General features: G+C 41.3%; 2 protein-coding genes across 7 annotated transcripts in view; one reads left to right on the forward strand and one right to left on the reverse strand.

Annotated features, from left to right (window-relative positions):
• ESR2 (estrogen receptor 2) overlaps window positions 1-13,748 on the forward strand; it is a 33,721-nt gene extending 19,973 nt beyond the window's left edge. For all 4 annotated transcript variants that reach the window (XM_005520059.3, XM_014250073.2, XM_088057771.1 and 1 more), the window contains 4 exons: window positions 4,241-4,379; window positions 6,973-7,106; window positions 9,251-9,425; window positions 11,345-13,748. In XM_005520059.3, coding sequence (XP_005520116.1) covers window positions 4,241-4,379; window positions 6,973-7,106; window positions 9,251-9,425; window positions 11,345-11,534 — 638 coding nt within the window. In that variant the 3' untranslated portion in view covers window positions 11,535-13,748. The remainder of the gene's footprint in view (window positions 1-4,240; window positions 4,380-6,972; window positions 7,107-9,250; window positions 9,426-11,344) is intronic.
• Window positions 13,749-18,168: 4,420 nt separating this feature from the next.
• Window positions 18,169-20,502, reverse strand: part of SYNE2 (spectrin repeat containing nuclear envelope protein 2) — a 174,554-nt gene continuing 172,220 nt past the window's right edge. For all 3 annotated transcript variants that reach the window (XM_088057691.1, XM_088057692.1, XM_014249769.2), the window contains 3 exons: window positions 20,118-20,207; window positions 19,851-19,897; window positions 18,169-19,266 (listed from right to left, as the gene is read on the reverse strand). In XM_088057691.1, the coding sequence (XP_087913817.1) occupies window positions 19,041-19,266; window positions 19,851-19,897; window positions 20,118-20,207 (363 nt within the window). In that variant the 3' untranslated portion in view covers window positions 18,169-19,040. The remainder of the gene's footprint in view (window positions 19,267-19,850; window positions 19,898-20,117; window positions 20,208-20,502) is intronic.

Genomic DNA, 20,502 nt, shown 5'->3' on the forward strand with positions numbered 1-20,502 from the left:
ACTTGTTCATTTTGCTACAAAGCAGAGCTGGTGTTGTATGTAATTTCTACCTCAGCTATAAATAACCTGATTAAGGTGGTTTAGAAGACTCCTTTTAACATCAAATTCTTTCCTTGAGTCCTGATAGAAGGTTTCTGTCAGGTGAATAACTGAAGGGTGTCCAAGTCCTGGGTGTTTGTAATCATTTCATTGGACATAGCAGCAACAGAAAAACATCAGTGGAGCTCAGTATTTATTTCAGACTTATCATATGCACTCCTTCAAAAAAAAAAATCAGTAAGGGTTCTTTTGGTTGTTGGCAACACCAAGAACATGCACTGCAGTACAACTGCCTGGAATGTCTCATATATGTCCATGGCATCATGACAATGAACCACTGAACTTCTCACAAACCAGAAACAGTGAGCATTTGCAGTTCCTTCTACATGAAGTACCCGTGACTAAAACAGGCAGAATAAAAAACTAAAGTGAGCTAAAAGCATGGAATAATTGGTGTACTCATGGCAGTCTGGGGTTTGACCCTGAGCTTCAGATAGAGTGCAGTGCTGGGAGCTGGCACTCCATGGATCCTCTCCTGGATTTTGTGCTGAAGGGTGATGGTGTGTGCCCTGCCCTTGCCATGGTGTGCACCATAAGGAGCTGCTGCTTATGAGAACACACCTGGGAAAACAGGACAGGAACCCTTCCCTCCAGAAACACAGTGTGTGCACAGTGCAGGAAGCAAACTTGGAGGAGAATATTTCATTTAATCCTTAAATTAGGAATTTAGCGGTCAGGGAAGCACATCCTATTTCAGGTCTAGGGGGAGCTGCTGATGTGCTGCCAGCTCCAGCTGGAAATGAACACATCTCCCAGGGGCACAGCAGTCTCAGACACTGTGTTGGAGGGTCCAGGTGTGGTGGTTTTGGGGTGTGCAGATTCCAGGCCAGCTGCTGAGCTGCAGGGAAGGAGATGTTTGCACCCCAGAGCATCTCAAACCACGCTGGACATCTGCAAAGAGATGATAGTTTTGCTGTTAATATGGGATGTTTTAAATCTGAGAGCACAAATCATTTATCCTTATTTTTCCTGGCTTAAGGAACTTGGAAAAGAACTGTGAAGCAAGTAACCATAAGGGGTTAAATGGTATCTATCATTATTATTTCTTGTCTAATCATAAAAATGTGACTAAAATGTGCCATTTCTGAGGACTCTACTTAGTTATGGTTATCTGGTAGGAAGTGAATTGTGACCAAAAAACAGTCTTAGAAAATGACCTCATTTTAAGCAATATTTCAGTGGGAAGCACCCCCAACCCAACCTTTTCCATTTTCTGATTATTATTAATTTCTATTTTTTTAACTCTGGGACTTCTTTAAGAAAAACAAATTCACAAACCCAAACCCTCAGCCAGCTGAGATTAATTATTTTTATTTTTTACAAGATCAGTTTCCAAACCAACCCAAATTTTGGCATCAGTCACTTTTAGTTTATTTTCAACATATGTCAGAAATAAAAACTTTTTCTTGGCAGTAAGAGAATTGTATGAAGAAAACCTATTGAAGCAATCAAACCCTTCAAAACAGTTCCTGGGAATGCTGACACTTTGTAGTATATGTTTATTTTTTCTGATCACTCTTTTTACAGACAACAGAAATAAACAACATTTTAGAGCAATGCCAAAAATAGATGGAATGTTTAATATGCACCGAATTATAAGTGACACTGCCATATTCAATGGCAGTTGGAGCATTCACTTCAATGTGGATTGATTTTTTTTGTTTTTCGTTAAAAAAACTGTGATGACTAAAGTTCAGGACATGGAATTTTGTTTTTCAAAAACTCTTACCTGAAGGTAAGCATGTCCATCCCTGCCTGGCTCCTGGAGATAACATCTTAGGGAAAAATAGAGTTCTCGACTAATGGCCCAGTGAGCAGTAATTTTACTTTCTGAAAAGCTGAATATTTGCTTTTGTGCACCTGGCTTAGAAGACCATTTTCATCTCTAAGTTATTATTGGATATTATTTTGACACTCGCTGGAGGTGAAAAAAAAATGTTTCATTATTGTATTAACAATACCTTTTTGCCTAAATAGGAAAAAAAGCATGTTTATATTTTGTGGGTTTTTCATATTTAATATTTAATGACAGTCTTTTGTTATGAATTTTACTCTGTGGCTGTATTTTTGTTCTGGATTTTCAGCCTAATGGATTATATTTTTTTTTGTTTCTCAGTAAAATAGAAGGTGACATCTGGATTTTTTCCCTTATGAATTCCAAGTATTCAAATTCTTGGTTGTCAGGCAGCAGAACACAGCTTCTGTAGTTGCCTTTTGCTTTGTTGACCTAGTCTTAAAGAGTTTAACATGGTTCATTGCTGAACCTGTATTGCAAACCAATAAGATGCTGTCACAATGTAGAAATGTGGATTCATTATGCAGCCTAGTGTGCTGCTGACCAGAGCAATGTAGCTTTTTCTAGTTTTTACACATCCAGCACAAGTTCTTTTTCTTTGTCTGTCTTAGCAGTTTATAATTAAATGATAAGGAATAGAGCCCAGAATCTAAAAGATGTCTAATACAGTCAGAGAAAAATGATTAGTTTATTGTAGTCTGGAGGAAATTAAATGGGGCTCTGCAGTAAAAGCTGTGGTGGTTATTTGCTGTCCTGGACATTTGGAGCATGAGATTGTTAGGAAAAAGAGAAGTAGAGTCCTTCTAACAGCTGTGCTCCATGGCCACAGCTCCTTCTACTGCCACTGATAATTTGAGTTTAGCAGATGATGTTAGTGATAAACCTGGATCTTCAGGAACCTGCAGATTGAACCCTGGGACTTGGTCTCATTCTCACTCGAGAGAAGTTTTAAACCTGATAATTCCTTGTTTATGCTAAAGAAATCAATACATGCCAGTGTAAATGTTTATTTAAATGTACTCTGAAATGTCTTTGGGCTGTTGTTTCCCAGGAAACTGGCACTGTCAGTTTTTGTACTATTTCACATTTCAGTGAATATTTTCCTAACAGCAGTTTTAAATGATGAGTGTGTGTGGCAGATAATCTGTTGCTGGCTGTGTGTTCTGTAGTAAATTCTGTGGCAGTGGAATCCAGGAGGGAAGGTGCCACTCCTAGGCTCCTCTTTACCCTTCTTATAAAATCAGAGGCAGGGCTGCCCCAGCGTTGAAAGGCAGCATGTTCAGCAATGATAAAAGTGAGCATTGCCCAGTTCATGTCAGCCCCTGGCTGTTGCTGACTGTCTTCCAGCTGAGTAATGTAATAATATTAAAATTAATTGTATAAATTACTGACAGAGAGAGTCTTTGTCAGCCCAAATGTCCTGTGTGTATTTTAAGACCTCAGACAACTGGGAAGAACTTCAGGAAACCTGTCTGTCATGGCCAGGCTGTACAGATTTGTCACCACACAGTGTCAGGGATGCCAGCTCATCTGAAAATGGAGCACCTTTGCCAAGGGCCCAAGCTAAGGGAACACAGCTTTGAAAACTGGCCTGATGTTGTTTTTGATCACTGAACGGCTCTTTATCACATCTGTGTTTTCCTCCTTGACTGAGCAGTCTGTTTTCCCACTCATGTTTTGATAATTTAGACTTCTGGTCTTTCGGTTTGGAGTGTGTACTTTTCTTTTCTTTTTTTTTTTTTTTTTTTACTGCTTCTGCCTTCTGGCAGTGCTGCAGTGTTATCTGAGCCCTTGCTATAAGTTCTGGAGAGAAATAAATCATAGAGTGGATCAAGGAATGAGTTGGGTTGGAAGGGTTAGGTTTAAAGATTGCCTCGTTCCAAGGCCCTGTCGTGTGCAGGGGCACCTTCCCCTGTCCCAGGTTGTTCAGAGCCCCATCCATCCTGGCCTTGAACACTCCCAGGGATGGGACAGCCACAGGTTTTCTGGGCAATCTGTGCCAGGGCCTCACTCTCACATTATTTCTTAAAAAATCTTTCCTCTTTCAGGACGAGAACAAAGCAGGTGACTCTGCAGTCATTTGAGTTTCACCAGCTGTATGGGACTAATTGCACTAAAACACCACTCTGCTTTATTCCAAATATTTTGTGGAAGATGATAGTAGCAAATATTTTTGTTCCTATTTGACATGGCAGCCTGGCACTTTGGATGCCAATGCTTCCTTATCTTCACAATCCACAGTTCTTTCTGTTTTTTTTTGTTTTTTTTTTCTCATATACTCATTTTTTTTATTAAAACAGAGCATTTAACATGTTGATTTATTTTATGCTATTTGCATCCCTTTAGGCTTCATTGATCTCAGCCTCTATGACCAAGTAAGACTCTTGGAGAGCTGCTGGATGGAAGTTCTGATGATTGGTTTGATGTGGAGATCAATCGACCACCCGGGGAAACTGATTTTTGCACCAGACCTTGTTTTAGACAGGTAAGAGGAATTAATTTCTTGAGAACACTTCATATTAGCATATTTGAAGGTGGAGTGAATTGTAAGAGGAAGAGGATTAAACCTGGCAGATGTTATTAATATTTCATCAAAAATATCATTTACTTGTGCTTATAACAATAATGTCCTAAGGTTCTACATCCTTACAGGGGCTTAAGGAATGCTGAGTTTTAAAAGCATGGTTTAACTTGCAAATTCCTGAACTCCTGTAGCACTGAGTGTGAAGTTTCTCTGCATTTTTTCACATCTTTTGGTGGTTTTGTTCCCTTTGCTCCAGGTCTCTAGATACTGAAACTGTCAATATAGCAACACAAGGCACTACATTGTCCATTTGTCCCTACATCCCTCATTAAAAAGAAAATATAGTGTCAGACAATATTTTTAATTATTTTTAATAGGCTTCCTGCCTGGTTTTGTTCCTGCCACTACAGCAGGCTTCATAGTTAAGCTATAATAGTGAACTTTGGAGCACTTGCCAAGAGGGATATAAAGACCCCTAGCTTGATGCTGGATACTAAGAATATTTTTTCAAGGTACAACAGGGTATTTTCAAGTTTAAAAATCATTTCTCCATAGCATCATGTACCAGGAAGGGAGAATATGGATTAGTAAGGATGTTTTTCTATAGAACCTTGCAAGGATTTGACCTGAGCTTCATACTGGTAAAAAGTCAGGGAAGCAACCTACTCTCATGGGTAGTCTTAAAATGTCTTTTAGCCTTTTCAGCCTGGGAAAATTCAGATTTACAGCAGTTCTGTGACTTGCAATCAATAATTATTGTTGTAGATACAGATAGGTAAAATTGACTAATAAAGAAAAAAAAATTAATTTATAAAACAGAGGAAATAAATATAATTTTCTCATATAAAATTCAATGCAAGGACATGCTTCACTGTTCAGTGCAATGATCAGAAATTTATGAAAATGTAAAATACATTTAATTGCTCAAGAGTTAATATGGGCTGAATAGAGTAAGAATATTTCTTATATCATTTCTTCATTTCCTCAAGACATGGCAGAGTGGGAGCTTACATGTGTCTGGGCGTGCTGTAATTTTATTCAGGACATTTTTATATGAACCTGGTCTGTAACTTGACTGTTTTTATCTTTGAACTTAGGATCCTAGAATGGTTTGGGTTAGAAGGGACCTTAATAATCATCTCATTCCACCACCCTGCCATGGGCAGGGACACTTTCCACCAGACCAGGTGGCTCAAAGCCCCATCCAGCCCGGCCTTGAACAGTTCCAGGGATGGGGCAGCCACAGCTGCTCTGGGCACCCTGTCCTGCTCACACCCTCACAGTCAAGAACTTCTTCCTAATCTCTAATCTAAACTCTCTTTCCATTTGAAGCCATTCCCTCTTGTCCTGTCCCTCCAGGCCCTTGTCCGAAGCTTCTCTCCGGCTCTCTTGGAGCCCTTTCATGCACTGGAAGGGGCTCTGAGGCCTCCCTGGAGCCTTCAGATACATTTCATACATAATCTTTGCAGACAATGTTTCTCTGGAACCTCTGTCCTTGTTTTGAATCTGGCAGCTGCCTGTCCTTCTCTAAAGCTTAATATTCTTCTTTGCTATGAGGAATGCAGGAAACTGGGCAGTAAAAAATACTTTTTGCAGGCAGAACCTGCTACCCCTAGGTGGTGTTACCTGCATGTTCCTGCCTCCAGCCTGAAGGCTCAGCACCTTTCTCTTGGAATCCAGTAAATTTCTTTTATTTTACTACACTGCTGTGCTTAAATCTGTCTCATCTTAAAAACATTGCAGAGAAAAAAATCTGTTACAAAGAGTCTAATAAGCCTCCCCTTGAGTACTGTTGCTGTAGAGCTTAATCGCTGGTTTAGTCCAGTACATATAAAATAAAACTAACAAAAAAACTGGAACAGCAACTTCAGTAGTTTGAACTTTGCCACTGCTTTATTTTAAAGAAATAGGAATGACTTGTTTGGGGTGTTTTTCAGATCTGAAAATAGGACCACTTCTCATATCCAAGATGGAGAACGTAGTATTCTGTAAACACTTGCAAATACAAAAATAACCAAACCACAAAACCACCAAAACCCCAAATACTTTTCAATTCCTACACAGAAAAAAGTGCCAGGAGATAGGGACAAGAGATGTTTTATTCTTTAAAAATGTCTTGTTATTCCAAGAAACTTATTTTAGGAAGTCTTTCTTTTTTACCAAGTCCTGAGGCCTCCATTAGGTACAAACATCATATTATTGATATATATTACTGGTTGTGGGTAACTCCTTGTGAAACAAATCTGGAAAATTATTCAAGGTGGTTCTATGCCTCGCACTACAAGATTTCAAACTGATTATCCAGAATTATACAGGCTGAGAGGATACAGGAATATGATCACACTTATGGTCAATCCAGCTTGCACTTTAACAAGAAAATCAGTTTCTTATAAATGCTGACCTTTCATACCAGTGTAATTTTCAATTTAAATTTAATGACAGAGCTTTTAAATTCTCCCTAAGACAGGCCTTTTCCAGCCTCCTTCATGCTTTATCTGTCTGAGTCAGTTCCTTAATTCTACTTTTTGGTAACATGTTGAATGTGTTTCCATAGGGATGAGGGGAAATGTGTAGAGGGAATTTTGGAGATCTTTGATATGCTCCTGGCCATGACCTCGAGGTTCCGAGAGCTGAAACTGCAGCACAAGGAGTATCTGTGTGTCAAGGCAATGATCCTCCTCAATTCCAGTGAGTATGTGCTTGGCTCTAATACTCACCAAATGGTACCTTTTATTTTGAGGGTGGCTGGGAAATCAGCCTCAAGAAACCCAAAATGTCAAATCATAAAAAACTGTTGGAAGAGAATAATAGGAAGAGACTTGTCTCTGATAGATTGTAAAGATTTTTTCTTGGGAAATTTCTAAGCTGTATAATTTGCTGTATTTAGGGGCAATGTCTTTTCTAAGAACTGCATGAAAGACCCCAAGTTCTGATAGCTTCTCACAAGGTGGGGCTCATGGCTTGGGCTGTGGATCTGTCCTTTTCAATGGGAAATTTTGCTCCTATTTCTGTGGATCCCAGTCATGTGTAAAGTTGCTGTGGCAGCAAAAGCCCTACAAACCTGTCCTTAATTCTAGTAATTCTGGTAATACTAGTTACTCAACTGAGTAATGACTAATGGGGCTTAAATGTTCCTATTTAATGGTAATGAGTTGGTTAGAAATGATTGGAAGTACTCAACAGCTCTGAAGATGAGTTTCAGGACAGGAGTTCTGCTTTGCAGCCTTTTAGACAAGGTGAATGTTTGCAAGTTTAGGGTAGCCTGCAGTAAAAAATAATTTTTTGCCCAGAACATTTCGTAGTCAATATTGACAAAACCAAAATCCTACAACAAAATAGCAGCTAAACTATTTACATCTATTGCCTTCAGCAAGAAGCTGCTGCATAATTCTTAGTCCAGTACTGAAGGGGAAGAGTCCAGCTGCAATCCCACTTTGCCCACTTGTTTGGGTTGAAGTGTTGATCTGCTGGAGGGTAGGAAGGATCTGCAGAAGAATCTGGACAGTCTGGATTGATGGGTCAAGACCAACAGCACGAGGTTCAACAGGACCAGGTGCTGGGTCCCCCTGCACTTTGGCCACAAAAACCTCCTGCAGTGACACAGGCTGGGGGAACAGTGCTTGGAAAGCCATGATGATGATGATAGGAGATAGGATTTCATGATGATGATAAGAGGAAATGGCCTCAAGTTGCAGCAGTAGTGGTTTAGATTGGATATTAGAACAATTTCTTTACCAAAAGGTTGGACAGGCATTGGAACAGGTTGCCCAGGCAAGTGGTGGAGTCACCATCCCTGAAGGGATTTAAAAGATCTGGAGATGTGGCACTTGGGGATGTGCTTTAGTGGCCTTGGTAGCACTGGGTCAAAGGTTGGACTTGATGATCTTAAAGGTTTTTCCAACCTAGATGATTCTATGATTCTGTGGATACCACTATTTCAAGAGACAAGAAAAGCTGTTCTTCTATCTTTTCCTAAAATACAAAAAAACCCAGCCCCAAACCCCCAAACTCCACATTCATCAGCCTTATTTTCTTCAAAGTTCATGTCCCAAAATATCTGTCCTTTTTCTTCTTCTACTCTACTTTCTTGACACAGTTAATAATTTGCCCCTAATTTTCAAGGTGTTCTGGAGCTCTCTCCTTCCATAAGTATCTCAGGAGGGACTGTTGAGGTTTTTTTCTTTCCCTTGTCCCACGTGTCTTCTGCTTTATCAATAATGTTATTGTGTGTTTCCAGACCTTCCTAGTGATTTATTTTTTTCATTGTCCATACACCCAAACCTCTTTTCTTTTCTTTTGTTTTCCTTTTGCTGACTTTCAAGGTTTCTCACTGCAGACATGTGGTGTATTATGACACCCTTAGTGATCTGTAGGGAGACCATGACCAGCTGGGTCACTCTGAGCAGTGTCACTGACATGTTCTCCTCCCTCCCTACTATATACTCAGGGAAAAGGTTTTTTTCCAACAAGAAGGGATTAGAACAAGCCTAATATTATAGTTCAAAAAAACAGGGTACAGGGGAAAAAAAATCCTGGAGCTTGGAGAGCATGTCATGCCCTGACTGAAGGGTCTACGTGCAACATATCTTGGGAGGATTTGGGAGAATTCCTCACTTTGCAAATGATGGGGCCATAAAATTCATGCTTGATGTGGCATATGGAGCATCATTTGTATAGTCTTGAGGGGGGTGTCAGGGAAGGTATCATCTCTAATTATGTTGAAATATTACATATTATAAAAAATCTACAGGCGTAGCTTTTTTTTTCCTTTCCTTATTAGCAGCAAATATTTCTTCCTCTTCTCAAATATTTCTTCCTCTAACATCTCTTAGGCATGTTCCCCTTGTCAGCAGAGGAACCTGAAAGCAACAGGAAACTGCACCACCTGCTCAACGTGGTCACAGAGGCTTTGGTGTGGGTTATTGCCAAGAGCGGGATCCCCTCCCAGCAGCAGACAACTCGCCTGGCCAATTTGCTGATGCTCCTCTCCCACGTCAGACACGCCAGGTACAGTTTACAGAGTGTGTGTAACGCTTGTGTTATGTTAGTGTTTGTTTATTACAGCAAAAAAGAGGTGTCTGGAACTCCAGAGCACTCCTGAGGGAGTCCTGGTGCTGCTCTTCACCTCTGTCACTGTGAGGCTTTCCTTCCTAGCACAACAGAACAGGCAGTAAACTCAAGTGCTTGCTGGGACTTAGTGATGTGATGATACTAAAATGCTGTCTTAACCTTGTTACATTAAATTATTCATTATGTGTCTGCCTGAAAAGTTTAATAATAACAGAAATTGAGCCTTTCAGAAAAACACCCCACCCAGTGTCAAAACCCTTCCATTCAAAATGAAAATCTGTTCTGAAACTGATCTGCAGTGTGCGCTTTGGTAGAACAAAGTGGATTTTGGGGGCCATGTTTTTCCTAGACCAAATTTGTTGTCTTTTTTGTGGAGCCACAGAGATTTACCAAATGACTCATGCTACATCAGTATCAGGCCCCTGATTTTTTCTGTGGGAAGTGGCTCCAGTTCCATCTATGCTTGTGGTACAGCAGACTGAAAGGCGGATCCTACAAAGTGAGGTTTTAATTTTCACTTTGTTTGTCATTTTAAATTATTACCCAGAGGCCAGCTATTGACTAAGTTGTCTCATGGCTTGACTTGGGGCTGTGTGTCCAGGGAAGAGATCGTGGGACAGGTTGGAGAACACAAAGGAGAGCTGGGCACATCTATAGGGACACTGAAAAGGGGATGGCCACCTTTGCAATAAACATCCTGGGAGAGCAAAGGGCAGCAGCAGGGACCTGATGGTGCTGAAAGACAGATTTTAACAGTCAGTTTGTGGCCTTGCAAAAGCTCCAGCACCAGCCAGAAGTGAACTCTGTCTCATCTGGATTGTGCTCAATGATGTGACTCCACAGCACAGCTTTGCAAGAGCTGTTTTAGCATTCTGTGAACAAACATCATGCATCTTTGTGAATTTTTTGTATTTCCTCATTAAACCAAGATCCTTTATGCTGTATCTCCCTCAGACAAAGTCTGGAGGCTGCTTGTTGTGTCCTGTCTCCTTTAGGTTACTCAGTGCTGGTCAATCAATTAGGCTTTGTTCTGGAAATAACTGAGAGCTGGGTGTGGGAGAGGGGCTGCAATTTCTTCTTGCCATTAACATATTCATAACTCTTGAATTGTAGCAGAACCACGTTTATCTGGAAGCATTGCCCCTCTCCCAGCCCAACCCACCAGCTCAGCTGCATGCTGGCTCTCTGCTGGGATGTATTTGGTGTTGAGCAAGCACCCTTAGATCTCAGCCCCAAACCCCTGAGTGTATCTGGTGTATAAATACGTGTGACTGCAATGGCAATAGCCAATTTTAGTCCAAACCATGATACTGTGCTGAATGTTCAAGCTAGCAAGGTGTCATTGTATTTTACTGCATAACAGAAAGATTAATTTTAAAGTCTGCAGCCACCTGCAAGATCCTCTCACTGGACATGCAGAGAGTAAACAAAGTGCTTGAAATTGGCTGGGTAATTAGGTCTTCCTACTCAGGTAGGTAGAAGAGGTAGCTAGTCATTAGTAAACTGCATGTAGTAAATCCTCCTTTTGCATAAAGCTTCAGTATGGGGCCTCCCACCTTTACAGCATCCAAGAAGCTTTTCCTTTCATTTCAACAGGGTCGGTACATCTGAATTATTTCCTGAAAGAATTTGTATGGTGTAAAACAAAACCTGCTTCTCTAAATAGTAGAACATTCAGCCTTAAAATATTGGGATGTTATTACTGTTGGTAGTGGTAAGTGATCTCAGGGACCACAGCATTTAAATCCTCTTAAATCCAAATTACAAAAAGGGACTATTTTGGAACCATGAGCATGTTTTTCTTCTCTGCACTGTTGTAACCAGACTGCTGAGTTATTTTCTGTTCTCCTGCACAGTAACAAGGGAATGGAGCATCTCCTGAGCATGAAGTGTAAGAACGTGGTGCCAGTGTATGACCTGCTGCTGGAGATGTTGAATGCTCACACTCTCCGAGGGCAAAGGAAGTCCCCGGCCACACACCCTGAGTTTGGCCCACTGGAGCAAATGGAGCCTGGAGACAGCCTGAGGAATGGGGCACCCCAGTAATTGTGTCAAGACCTGGAAATGTGAGGCTTTTTCAGAGCTGTGGGAGAAAACAGAACTGCTGTGATGGGGCTGCAGAAGTGTGACCTAGTGTGAGTTCTCATCCCTTCTGGATTTGCACATCGGTGTCTCGGAGAGGCCGCGGGGCGCTCACCTCTGTCTGTATTTCTGACATTGCAACAGCTGCACTGCTATAGTGCCTTTTCTGAGACTCTGCAAAAGCACCTTATGAAATCAAGCCTCAGAACAGCACTGTGGGACAGGGAATTGCTGCCTCTCCTTCTCAGAGGCAGAACTGAGAGGGAGAGGTAAAGGGACAGGTTTGAGATGGCAGAAGAAGCTTGGAAAAAGCATGTTGGTCTCTGTCTCCCAGAGCAAGACTTTTAAGCATTGACTGAACAATGTCCTCTTTCAGCATGGGATGGTGTGAAGTGTAGAACAGCATCATTTGGGACAGATGTACCTCTGTGTGCTGTTCCCTGGGGAATGCCTGCTCTGTAGCTGATCTAGATAAAGTGCCGAGATACAGACAGTGTGAAGGAGCTTATTCTCAAATATGCAATGGCTGCAAGGGCCTTCATTTGAAGGTCATTTGAAAAAGCTTCTAGGATCAGTTCAGAGCCTCTGCAGAAAGTTTAAATTGATCTTAAGTTTGTATTTTTTGAGCTTGTTCTCAACACTCACATTATTATCTGCTTATATTTCTTCAGTGCTTTAAGCAATGACGAAATCGTCTGAATATTTCAGTCAATGCTGACCTTTGAAATGTGTTTTGTCTGTGAGATTATCATGTTGTTTTATATATTTATTAATGATGTTAAATCTATTCTAATAATTGGGTACAAGAAGTTGCTCTGTGAATATTAACTGTTTGTATTTGTATATGATCTGCTGATCAGGCCTTGTGAAACCAGCTAGAAAAAAAAATCTTCCCACCCCTTTGACTGGTGTGTGGAATTACATCCTGCCCACCCAAAACCTCTTGCAGGGGGGTGAGGCACTGGATGGGAACATGGATGGGGATCTGTTTTTGTCTGCTGCCCTGAGGTTTGCTGCTTGCTTGTTCTCAGCATGCATGGCACCTTGTGCTGTGGTCTTCATATCTTTATAGGAGCCCTCAAAGAGCGAGGATGGGGATAATGGTAAATGTAAAGATAATTTAAAGATGGGGATAATGTAAAGCACTACTTTGCTTTGCAAGTGTGATGACTTGTTTGAATTACACTGAAGATGTAGTGATTTAAACTTCCTTTTTGTGCTGATTTCTGCATGTGTTTAAGCTGCACTGAGTTAAAAAAAAAAACCTGATAAAAAGGCCTGGCTGATGACCTCAGAGATTAGCAGGGTGGCATCATTTATTCTGGTAAATGTCTCTCTACATGGAAACATTTAAATATAGCACATGCATGTTCTGGGCATTATGGTGAAATAAATTGGTATCACACCAAAAGTCTATTTTGAGCCAAGAAGTCTTTTGCATTAGGGACTTTGATTAGTATGCCATTTGCATATTTTGAATATTAGTCAAACCATTAATCTTGATGGTTTTTTAAAGCCAAGGACAGTCTTTTTTATAGGAGGTTTTCAGTGAGTTACACATCTATTGTCTGTTTTGATCTTGTACTATACCAGATGCTGCTGCTGATCTAAATTTTTACTCTCTGCCTTTTTATTGTTTTTAAGAAACTGTAATATAGCAGTGTCCTTCTAAAGATGTGTAACATTTACAATGAAAAAAAGGAAAAAAATGTGAGTACAGTCTGGAATTTATTAGTACTTTCATTTTGAGAGATGTTTTGCTGTGAAACAAACCTGTCTCAGTATTTCTTGGGCTTGATTGTTCTGGCCTCATTGCCTGTTGTCTTGATCCTTCTCTGATTTTCCTTATCCTGTGTAATCTTTTGGTTTAATACAGTTTTTTGAGGAAATGTTTAAGTGATTTGTTTGTTTGTTTGTTTTGCTTTAAAAGCACTGGATTTATGTACCATCTTGGAACAAACCTTTTGAAAAGAAAATGGGAAAGACTGGGTATAAATCATGAAATTACCTTCTAAATGGAAATTTGTTGTGGATTGACTCTGTAAAAGGGATATGCTGCAGTTTTGTGCTGTGTGGTGGTGTTCATATATGTTGCTATTAGTACAGTGCAAATGGGAAAATGATGTGATTTCAACCTACTTTTTGTCTTGTTCAACATGATTTTATTAAAAGTTACTAGTGGTGTTTTAAAATGGGTGAAAGTCAACAGCTGTGGAGTCTGGATTAATGTAGCTGTGTTCATGCTGGGATGAGGAGATGCTCATCTCCAGCAGCACGGGGAGGTGTGTGGTGGTGACTGAATGAGGGTGCCTGGGACTCCTGAGAGAGGCGTGGGGTTTGTCTCTGGTCTGGATCCCCCAGACTGTCTCAGATGCTGCATTCCCGTGTGGACATCGCTGTCCCTGCCAGCCTCGAGCAGAGCTGTCACACTGTGCTTCCATTTGGATATCGGGGCTTTTCCAGTCTCAGTGGATGAGTGGAGTCCTCGGGACCTGCAGGGGCTCCGAGGAGGGGGTGTTCTATTGCTTTATTTTTTATTTTTATTTTATTGCTTTTTATTGTTTTATTTCTTTCCTTTACTGCTTGGCTGTAACTTGGCTTCTGCTGGGACCTGGCAGAGGTGCTACTGCTGCTTGGAGAAATCGTGCTGCAGTTCTGGGATGTTCACAGACGTGAGCTAGCCTGGCTCAGGCAAGAGGGACAATTGCCATGAGTTAAAGAAAAAAAAAGGAAGGAAGGCCAAACTTTTTAACAGCACACATAAGGAAAACAAGCTGAGCTTCTGCTCTCAAGTCTAGAACTGGGATCAGACGGTAAAACAATCTCAGCTGTTTTCTTTCTTTTCTCTTTTTTTAAAAGAAATGTGGTTTCAGACAGGTGAAATGCTTTGTCTTCAGGAATGTGAGACCTTTTCCACACCTCTGTCTTCCATCAAATCACCCATTTTTAGTGCTGTCATGTTTCCAGTCAGAGAGGACAGTGTGGGGGAAAGATATGTAGATGTGTTGAAACATTCTTCCTTGAGATAGTGCCCAAGAGGGTAAGTGCTCCTATAAAACAGCAAACTAAGAAAAATCTTCAAATGCTTTGTTTGTTGACCTTTCTCAATAAATATGCCTATTTCCATAGTCATATTATGTTAATTCCTTGCTGAATGAATGATAAATCTACACAGGGATCATCATGGTGAAAAGGGAACATCCTTTCAAGTGTTCTAAGTGCTGGAATTTTTAATTTTACTCTTGATGAGCTGGGGAGTATGAAAGATACCTGTTGTATTTGCATCATTACAGTGGTTTAGTGGAGCCTAAAAATGTAGTGAGGGCCAGAAAGTTGCCCGTTGATTCTATTTGAGCTGTCACCAGTGATCATCCTCTTCTGAGGCAAGAATTTGTGTTGTGTTTGGACTTTTATCATACAATCATGGAATGGTTTGGGTTGGAAGGGACCATCTCCCCTGCCCCTTTCACCAGACCCAGTTGCTCAGAGCTCCATCCAACCTGGCTTCGAACATTTCCAGGAAAGGAGCATCTACAACTTCTTTAGGTGACCTGTTTCACTGTCTCAACACCCTCAAGGTGTCCTGTCACTCCATGCTCTTGTCAAAAGTCCCTCTCCAGCTTTGTTGTAGCCCCTCCAGGTAGTGGAAGCTGCTCCAAGTCTCCCTGGAGAGCTCTCCTCCCTGCACGGATTTCTCCAGAGCCTGGCCAGGTGTCTCCAATCCACCCCACCCTCCATTCCATCCCCTTAGGAGGATCTGGCTGCAGATTTTGGGTGTGGGGACTCACCGTGGAATAGTTTTGAACATGCCAACCAAGTTTCTGCCACGGAGTAGCAATTGCATTTTACCCTCTCTGTACTGTTAGGATGCAAACACAACTTCTCAGTTTGCTCTAAGTTTACCCCAGGCCATCTTTTCACACTTCCATACAGTCAGGCCTAGACGCCATGGAAACACCTTTGCTCTCATCACCATCCATCTTGGAAAAAATGGTTTGACATCACTTGGTCCTGTGAGGTAGTGGGTCAGCAAAGCAGTTAAGATGTGGTCATCTGTTGTGCTGACCCAGAGCCCAAACCAATTCTGGAGACTGTTGCAAGTGGGAGTGTGAAAAGCAAGTGGGTTGCTGCAATATGGAATGTAAGTATTATTGACATTAATTTTTCACAGTATTTTACTACTAAAGTGAAGTGTTAAATGGCACTTTCATATCTAAGACTTAATTTTATTTATGATCTGTGTTGAGAGAGATTAACTCCATCTTTACATTTAAGAGTCACCTACACTCCTCATGCATTGCTGAGTGTTAGCGATTTTGATTTAAGTGCACAAAGAAAATGAGACTGCTTTGCTATAAAAATGCCAACATCTGCTGCTATTGCCTCAACTTCACTCATCAACTATTGCCTTCTTCACTCATCACAGTGTCACACAGGAGCTGGCATTGCCACTACCAGTGCTTCCTGCACATCTCCTACGCCTGTTTTCCACAAAATGTTTTGTTCTGAGTCCTGTCACTTTAGTTTCAACATTTCACTCTCTCTGAGTTTGTAATGGAAATGACTGAAAGTGATGCATTTTAAAAGCACTTTATGTATTTTATGGTAATGTGAAAGCAACCCCACAACACCCCAGCCCCTCCCTTTCCCCCAGCTGTCTTTAGTTCTGTGAACTGATGGTATTTGTCTGCTGCTGTGTTTCATTCAGTTATGGATTGGTGCAGCTGACTAAACAGGCATCAAGAAATGTAAATATATGGCTTTTTGTTCTTTTTTCTCCTGCAGCTGAGTTCAGCCTGGTCTCATGAGCAGTAATGTGCACTCAGTGACTGAGGGACACCTTCCACCACACCAGGTTGCTCCAAGCCCCAGCCAACTTGGCTTTGAGCACTTCCAGGGATGGGGCAGCCACAGCTTCTCTGCATAACTTTTACCAGCACCTCCCCATGCTCACAGCAATTATTTTCTTCCTAACATCTACCTAACACTGCCCTTTGTCAGTTTAGAGCCATCACCCTTCATCCTACATCCCAGCCCCTTGTACAAAGCCCATCTCCAGCTCTCTAGTAGGTCCCCTTTAGGTACCAGAAGTTGCTTTAAAGTCTCCCTGGAGCCTTCTCATTGCATTGACTGTGCTGGAGGGGGGAAGGTAAAGCTGAAAACAGAGTGAGGCTTCATCTCACTGCCAAAAAATAAGACTTTAAAACTAGCTTTGGCTTGGTTTGATTTCTCAATGCATGTGCACAACCACAATGGGGTTGTGCTTGCTCTCACTACTGCATCTACCCTTGCTTTAAAACATTTTTTTTCCTTCCCTGGCCACTATCAACCCAGTCCTGAGAGAGATGATGACACAAAGAATATAAAATTACTTGTTTAAAGCAGACTTCAGTGTCAGCCTACAGTGAGTGATTATAATTGATTTAAAATAGGTGTAGAAGAAAAAAAGATTTAAGCTATTTCCCAGACTTTTTTTTTGGTGACATTTTGAGATAATTTCTTGAAAGCTTCTCTTTTTATATATTACATCAGCTCAACAATTTGATATAACTGTTCATAATGAAAGGAAATTGTAGGCTATGAAATTTTCCTTAGACCTTTTAACATTGTTCAAGTTTTTTCCCCTGCACAGGTTCTTTAATGGAGGAACTGAGTATCACATCAGTAACTGCCTATTACTTCTTGGCAGAAAGGTCTTCATGGGCATTTGTGACAACCTGGCAATGAAATGATGGTTAGAGCTGGCTCACTTCTACAGAGGAAGAAACTTAAATGAGCTCCATCTTAAAAGTAATTGCTTTGAAAATATCAAATAATTATTGCAGAGGGAGAGAGGACAGTGTGTGTGGCTGTGTGCAGTGAGTGGTGAAGGGGATCCATCTCTGGATACAGCCCCAGTGTGAGAGCTGCTGGTGCTGGAGCACAAGTCTGGCACCTCAACACAGCTTATGAGTTTAGTTTAATATCCTGGAAATAAACCACAATGGGTTTGCCACCATGGCTGGGAAAAAGCTGTTAGTTTGGCCATTCTCTAAACATCAGGACAAAGCAGTTTGCTTCATAAAGCCCCTGGCAGAAGATGGGGAACCAGCAACCACCAGTGGTGACAAGTGTAGAAAGGGTAGGAGAACTCTCCCAGGCTAATCAGAGACTTTATTTTCTATGGGTAAGCACTGCAGAAAGTGGCTAATTCCTGGGTCATTTTCACTGCAACACACAAAAAGCTTTCGACCAAAACCCTTACTACTGCACTGAGCTCTCCTCCACATGCATTTCCCTACTCCAGCACTCCCACTATAGAAAGTCAGTTCCAGAGTGGGAAATAGTTCAGCATTCAAACAAATAATAAGCACTAACTGGTTCAACTTTGTATTCTTCCTCCAGGAAATCAGTTGCAAAGGAAAGGATCTGTGCTGTGGAACACAGGTCCCACTGCTGGATTTGTGATCTCTCACTCTGACAAGCAAGGGAGTGAGTGGTTGTGCTTCCTCCAGCACCACTCCCTTAGCAGACAAAGAAATTGACTCTTCCAGGAGTGGAAGGGGCAGCACTGCTGGGACACGAAGCTGGTCCCCCCCACTAGACACACCCACAGTCCTGCAGACATTGGCAAAATTTTAATGACAGTACTCAAACTGTACAACCGAGGGGCAGTGGCAATGCTGACTGTACACAGTGTTTCTCCAGCCGCTGCCCACACGCCAGTTTCATTTTAAAAACAAAGCTTATAAAAATGCACAATTCTCTCCCAGGGTACTGTACACTATTCAGCAGGTTAAAAACTGAAAAAAAAAAAACTTTCATTAAAAAAGTCAGTGCACTATTTGTATACATCAGGGATAGTCTACATAATCATGTTCATCTAGAAAATATGTGCATTAAAAACCATTTCCATGCAATGCAGCAATTCCTTATTTCAAAGGTGGTATAAAAAGACAACACAGCAGTCCTAACCACTAGAACACTTTATGTCAAACAAAACAAATGTGCATCATGATACTGAACATGATAGATGAATAAAATACAATAACAAAGATTCAAAAATATGCAGTTTTTGTTTCCACCAAGTGACTACAGTACCAAAAGATACAAGTAATGTGAAGTGTGTGCAGAAATTGTGTTAAATGAAGTCCCTCTTCACCTACCTTGTGTTGTGCTAACCCAAGACAGACTGCTATGTTTAAGATTACTGTGATGTCGTTTCTGCATCTAAGAACTCAGTATCCAAACACCTTGCTAGCTTAAGAGCACTGCCCCTATAAAATAGTGTATCTATTGCATCAAAGTATAAAGTGTGTTGCTTACAGTTTAAAAAAATCTATAGAAAAAGTTTTGTTTTCCGTACAAAAACGCTGAAATTTTGTCAAGATATACATTTTGAGATGTGAATCTCGCTGCTTGATTGATGCTAGAGCAGCATGGGAGAAAAAAGCACCACCCAAGAGTGTTTTGGTGTGACTGCAGGGTGTTCTAGGTCGGGGGGGGCCCATTGGTGTAGCGCAGCATGGGGTAGAAGGAGCGGGCGAAGTTGTTGGCCTGGGTGCAGCTGTAATCTTCCTCAGAGGAGGGGATCATGCAAGCCAGGAGCAAAAGCAGCAGGAAGAACAACTGGAGAGGTAAAGCTGCTCGTAACACTCGGTAGAAGAAAGAGGGAGACCGAGGGTTTGCCTGCACAGGCTGTGGATGGCTTTCACTCCTGAAAAGGAGAAGAACAGGCACTTCAGGGTTTGAGTTAAACAAGCTGTTTTTACCCTATTTTCAGATGCAAACTTAATATTTCCGGAGGCAAACAGACCATTCCAAATAGGTGTTGAAGCACAAAGGAAAGACATCATTCATACTGATGAGGTTTTTCCCCTGGCATTACTGAGATCTCCCCTTTGAACAGGCCCCAATGGACTGGAGGTAAAGTTCTCTCTTTGTCCTTTGTGGTCTGTTTGTACCAAGTGGCTCTCAAGGGCAAGTTTTTTTTCCCCAGGCATACTGGCGGAATTAAAGGAAGATTTAAACCTAAAATGTCCCACATTTGGCACAGAAAATATTTTCTCAAGCAAGAGTTGCACATCACTGCAGAGGTCCTGAAGCAGGAGTGCTAAAGGAAACCATTCCCTATGGGGCAGCCCAGAGCTGGTAGGCAGAAGGGACTCTACAGGTAGGCAGAAATCTCTTCCACCCATGTGTCAACCTACAAGGCAGAGGTACCCAGGTTTCTGCTGGCACATAGCTCATCTCTGCCATATTCACTATTTTTCAAGAGATCAGGCATAAATAAAATATTACCTTGTGCTGCTGCCATTCCTGCCATCAGCAGTTCTCCTGAGAGCCACCTGTTGAGAGAAATAGCTTTTAGTATCCAGATTTCAGAAACTACAAGGGATTTATCTGAAAAGATAGCTGTAGATTAAAGGTCCAATTGTAAGTGCTGTAATAAGGTACATGGACCTAAAAGGTAAAATGATTATACTTGAGGAAGTTCCACACTAAATATGTCAAAATACACTATATGCTAGTAGTAAAATATTAGGAAAAAAAAACCAAAAAACTTGCCTTCTTCACAACAGGGCTGGATTTCTCTTCTTCTGGATTATAGACTCCTGAGTCCAAGTCATCTGGAACTAGCAGGAATGTTTTGGTATCCTAAAAGATAACACCAGCTTTCTCTTTAAAATGCACATTCAAAACTGACAATAAGCAAAGTGCAAAGAACCACCTTTCATTGCCTCTCTAGGTGCACAGCCCACTGCCCCTCCACATAAGCATACCCAGTTCCCCAGAATAAAGCAATGTTTTACAGTACCTAGCCTGAAGGAATTATAATGGAATGGGTGTAGAGAGGTATTAACCTGAAAATATCTCTGATAGGCCTCAGCAACCCATTGCTATGAACTTCAACTCCTACGTGTTCATTACACGCTCCTAGCCTGATACCTGG

The sequence above is a fragment of the Pseudopodoces humilis genome, chromosome 7 (genome assembly GCF_049639895.1).
Source record: "Pseudopodoces humilis isolate 2021_Gansu_Grassland_sample_001 chromosome 7, ASM4963989v1, whole genome shotgun sequence".
In the NCBI taxonomy this organism is placed as follows: domain Eukaryota; kingdom Metazoa; phylum Chordata; class Aves; order Passeriformes; family Paridae; genus Pseudopodoces; species Pseudopodoces humilis.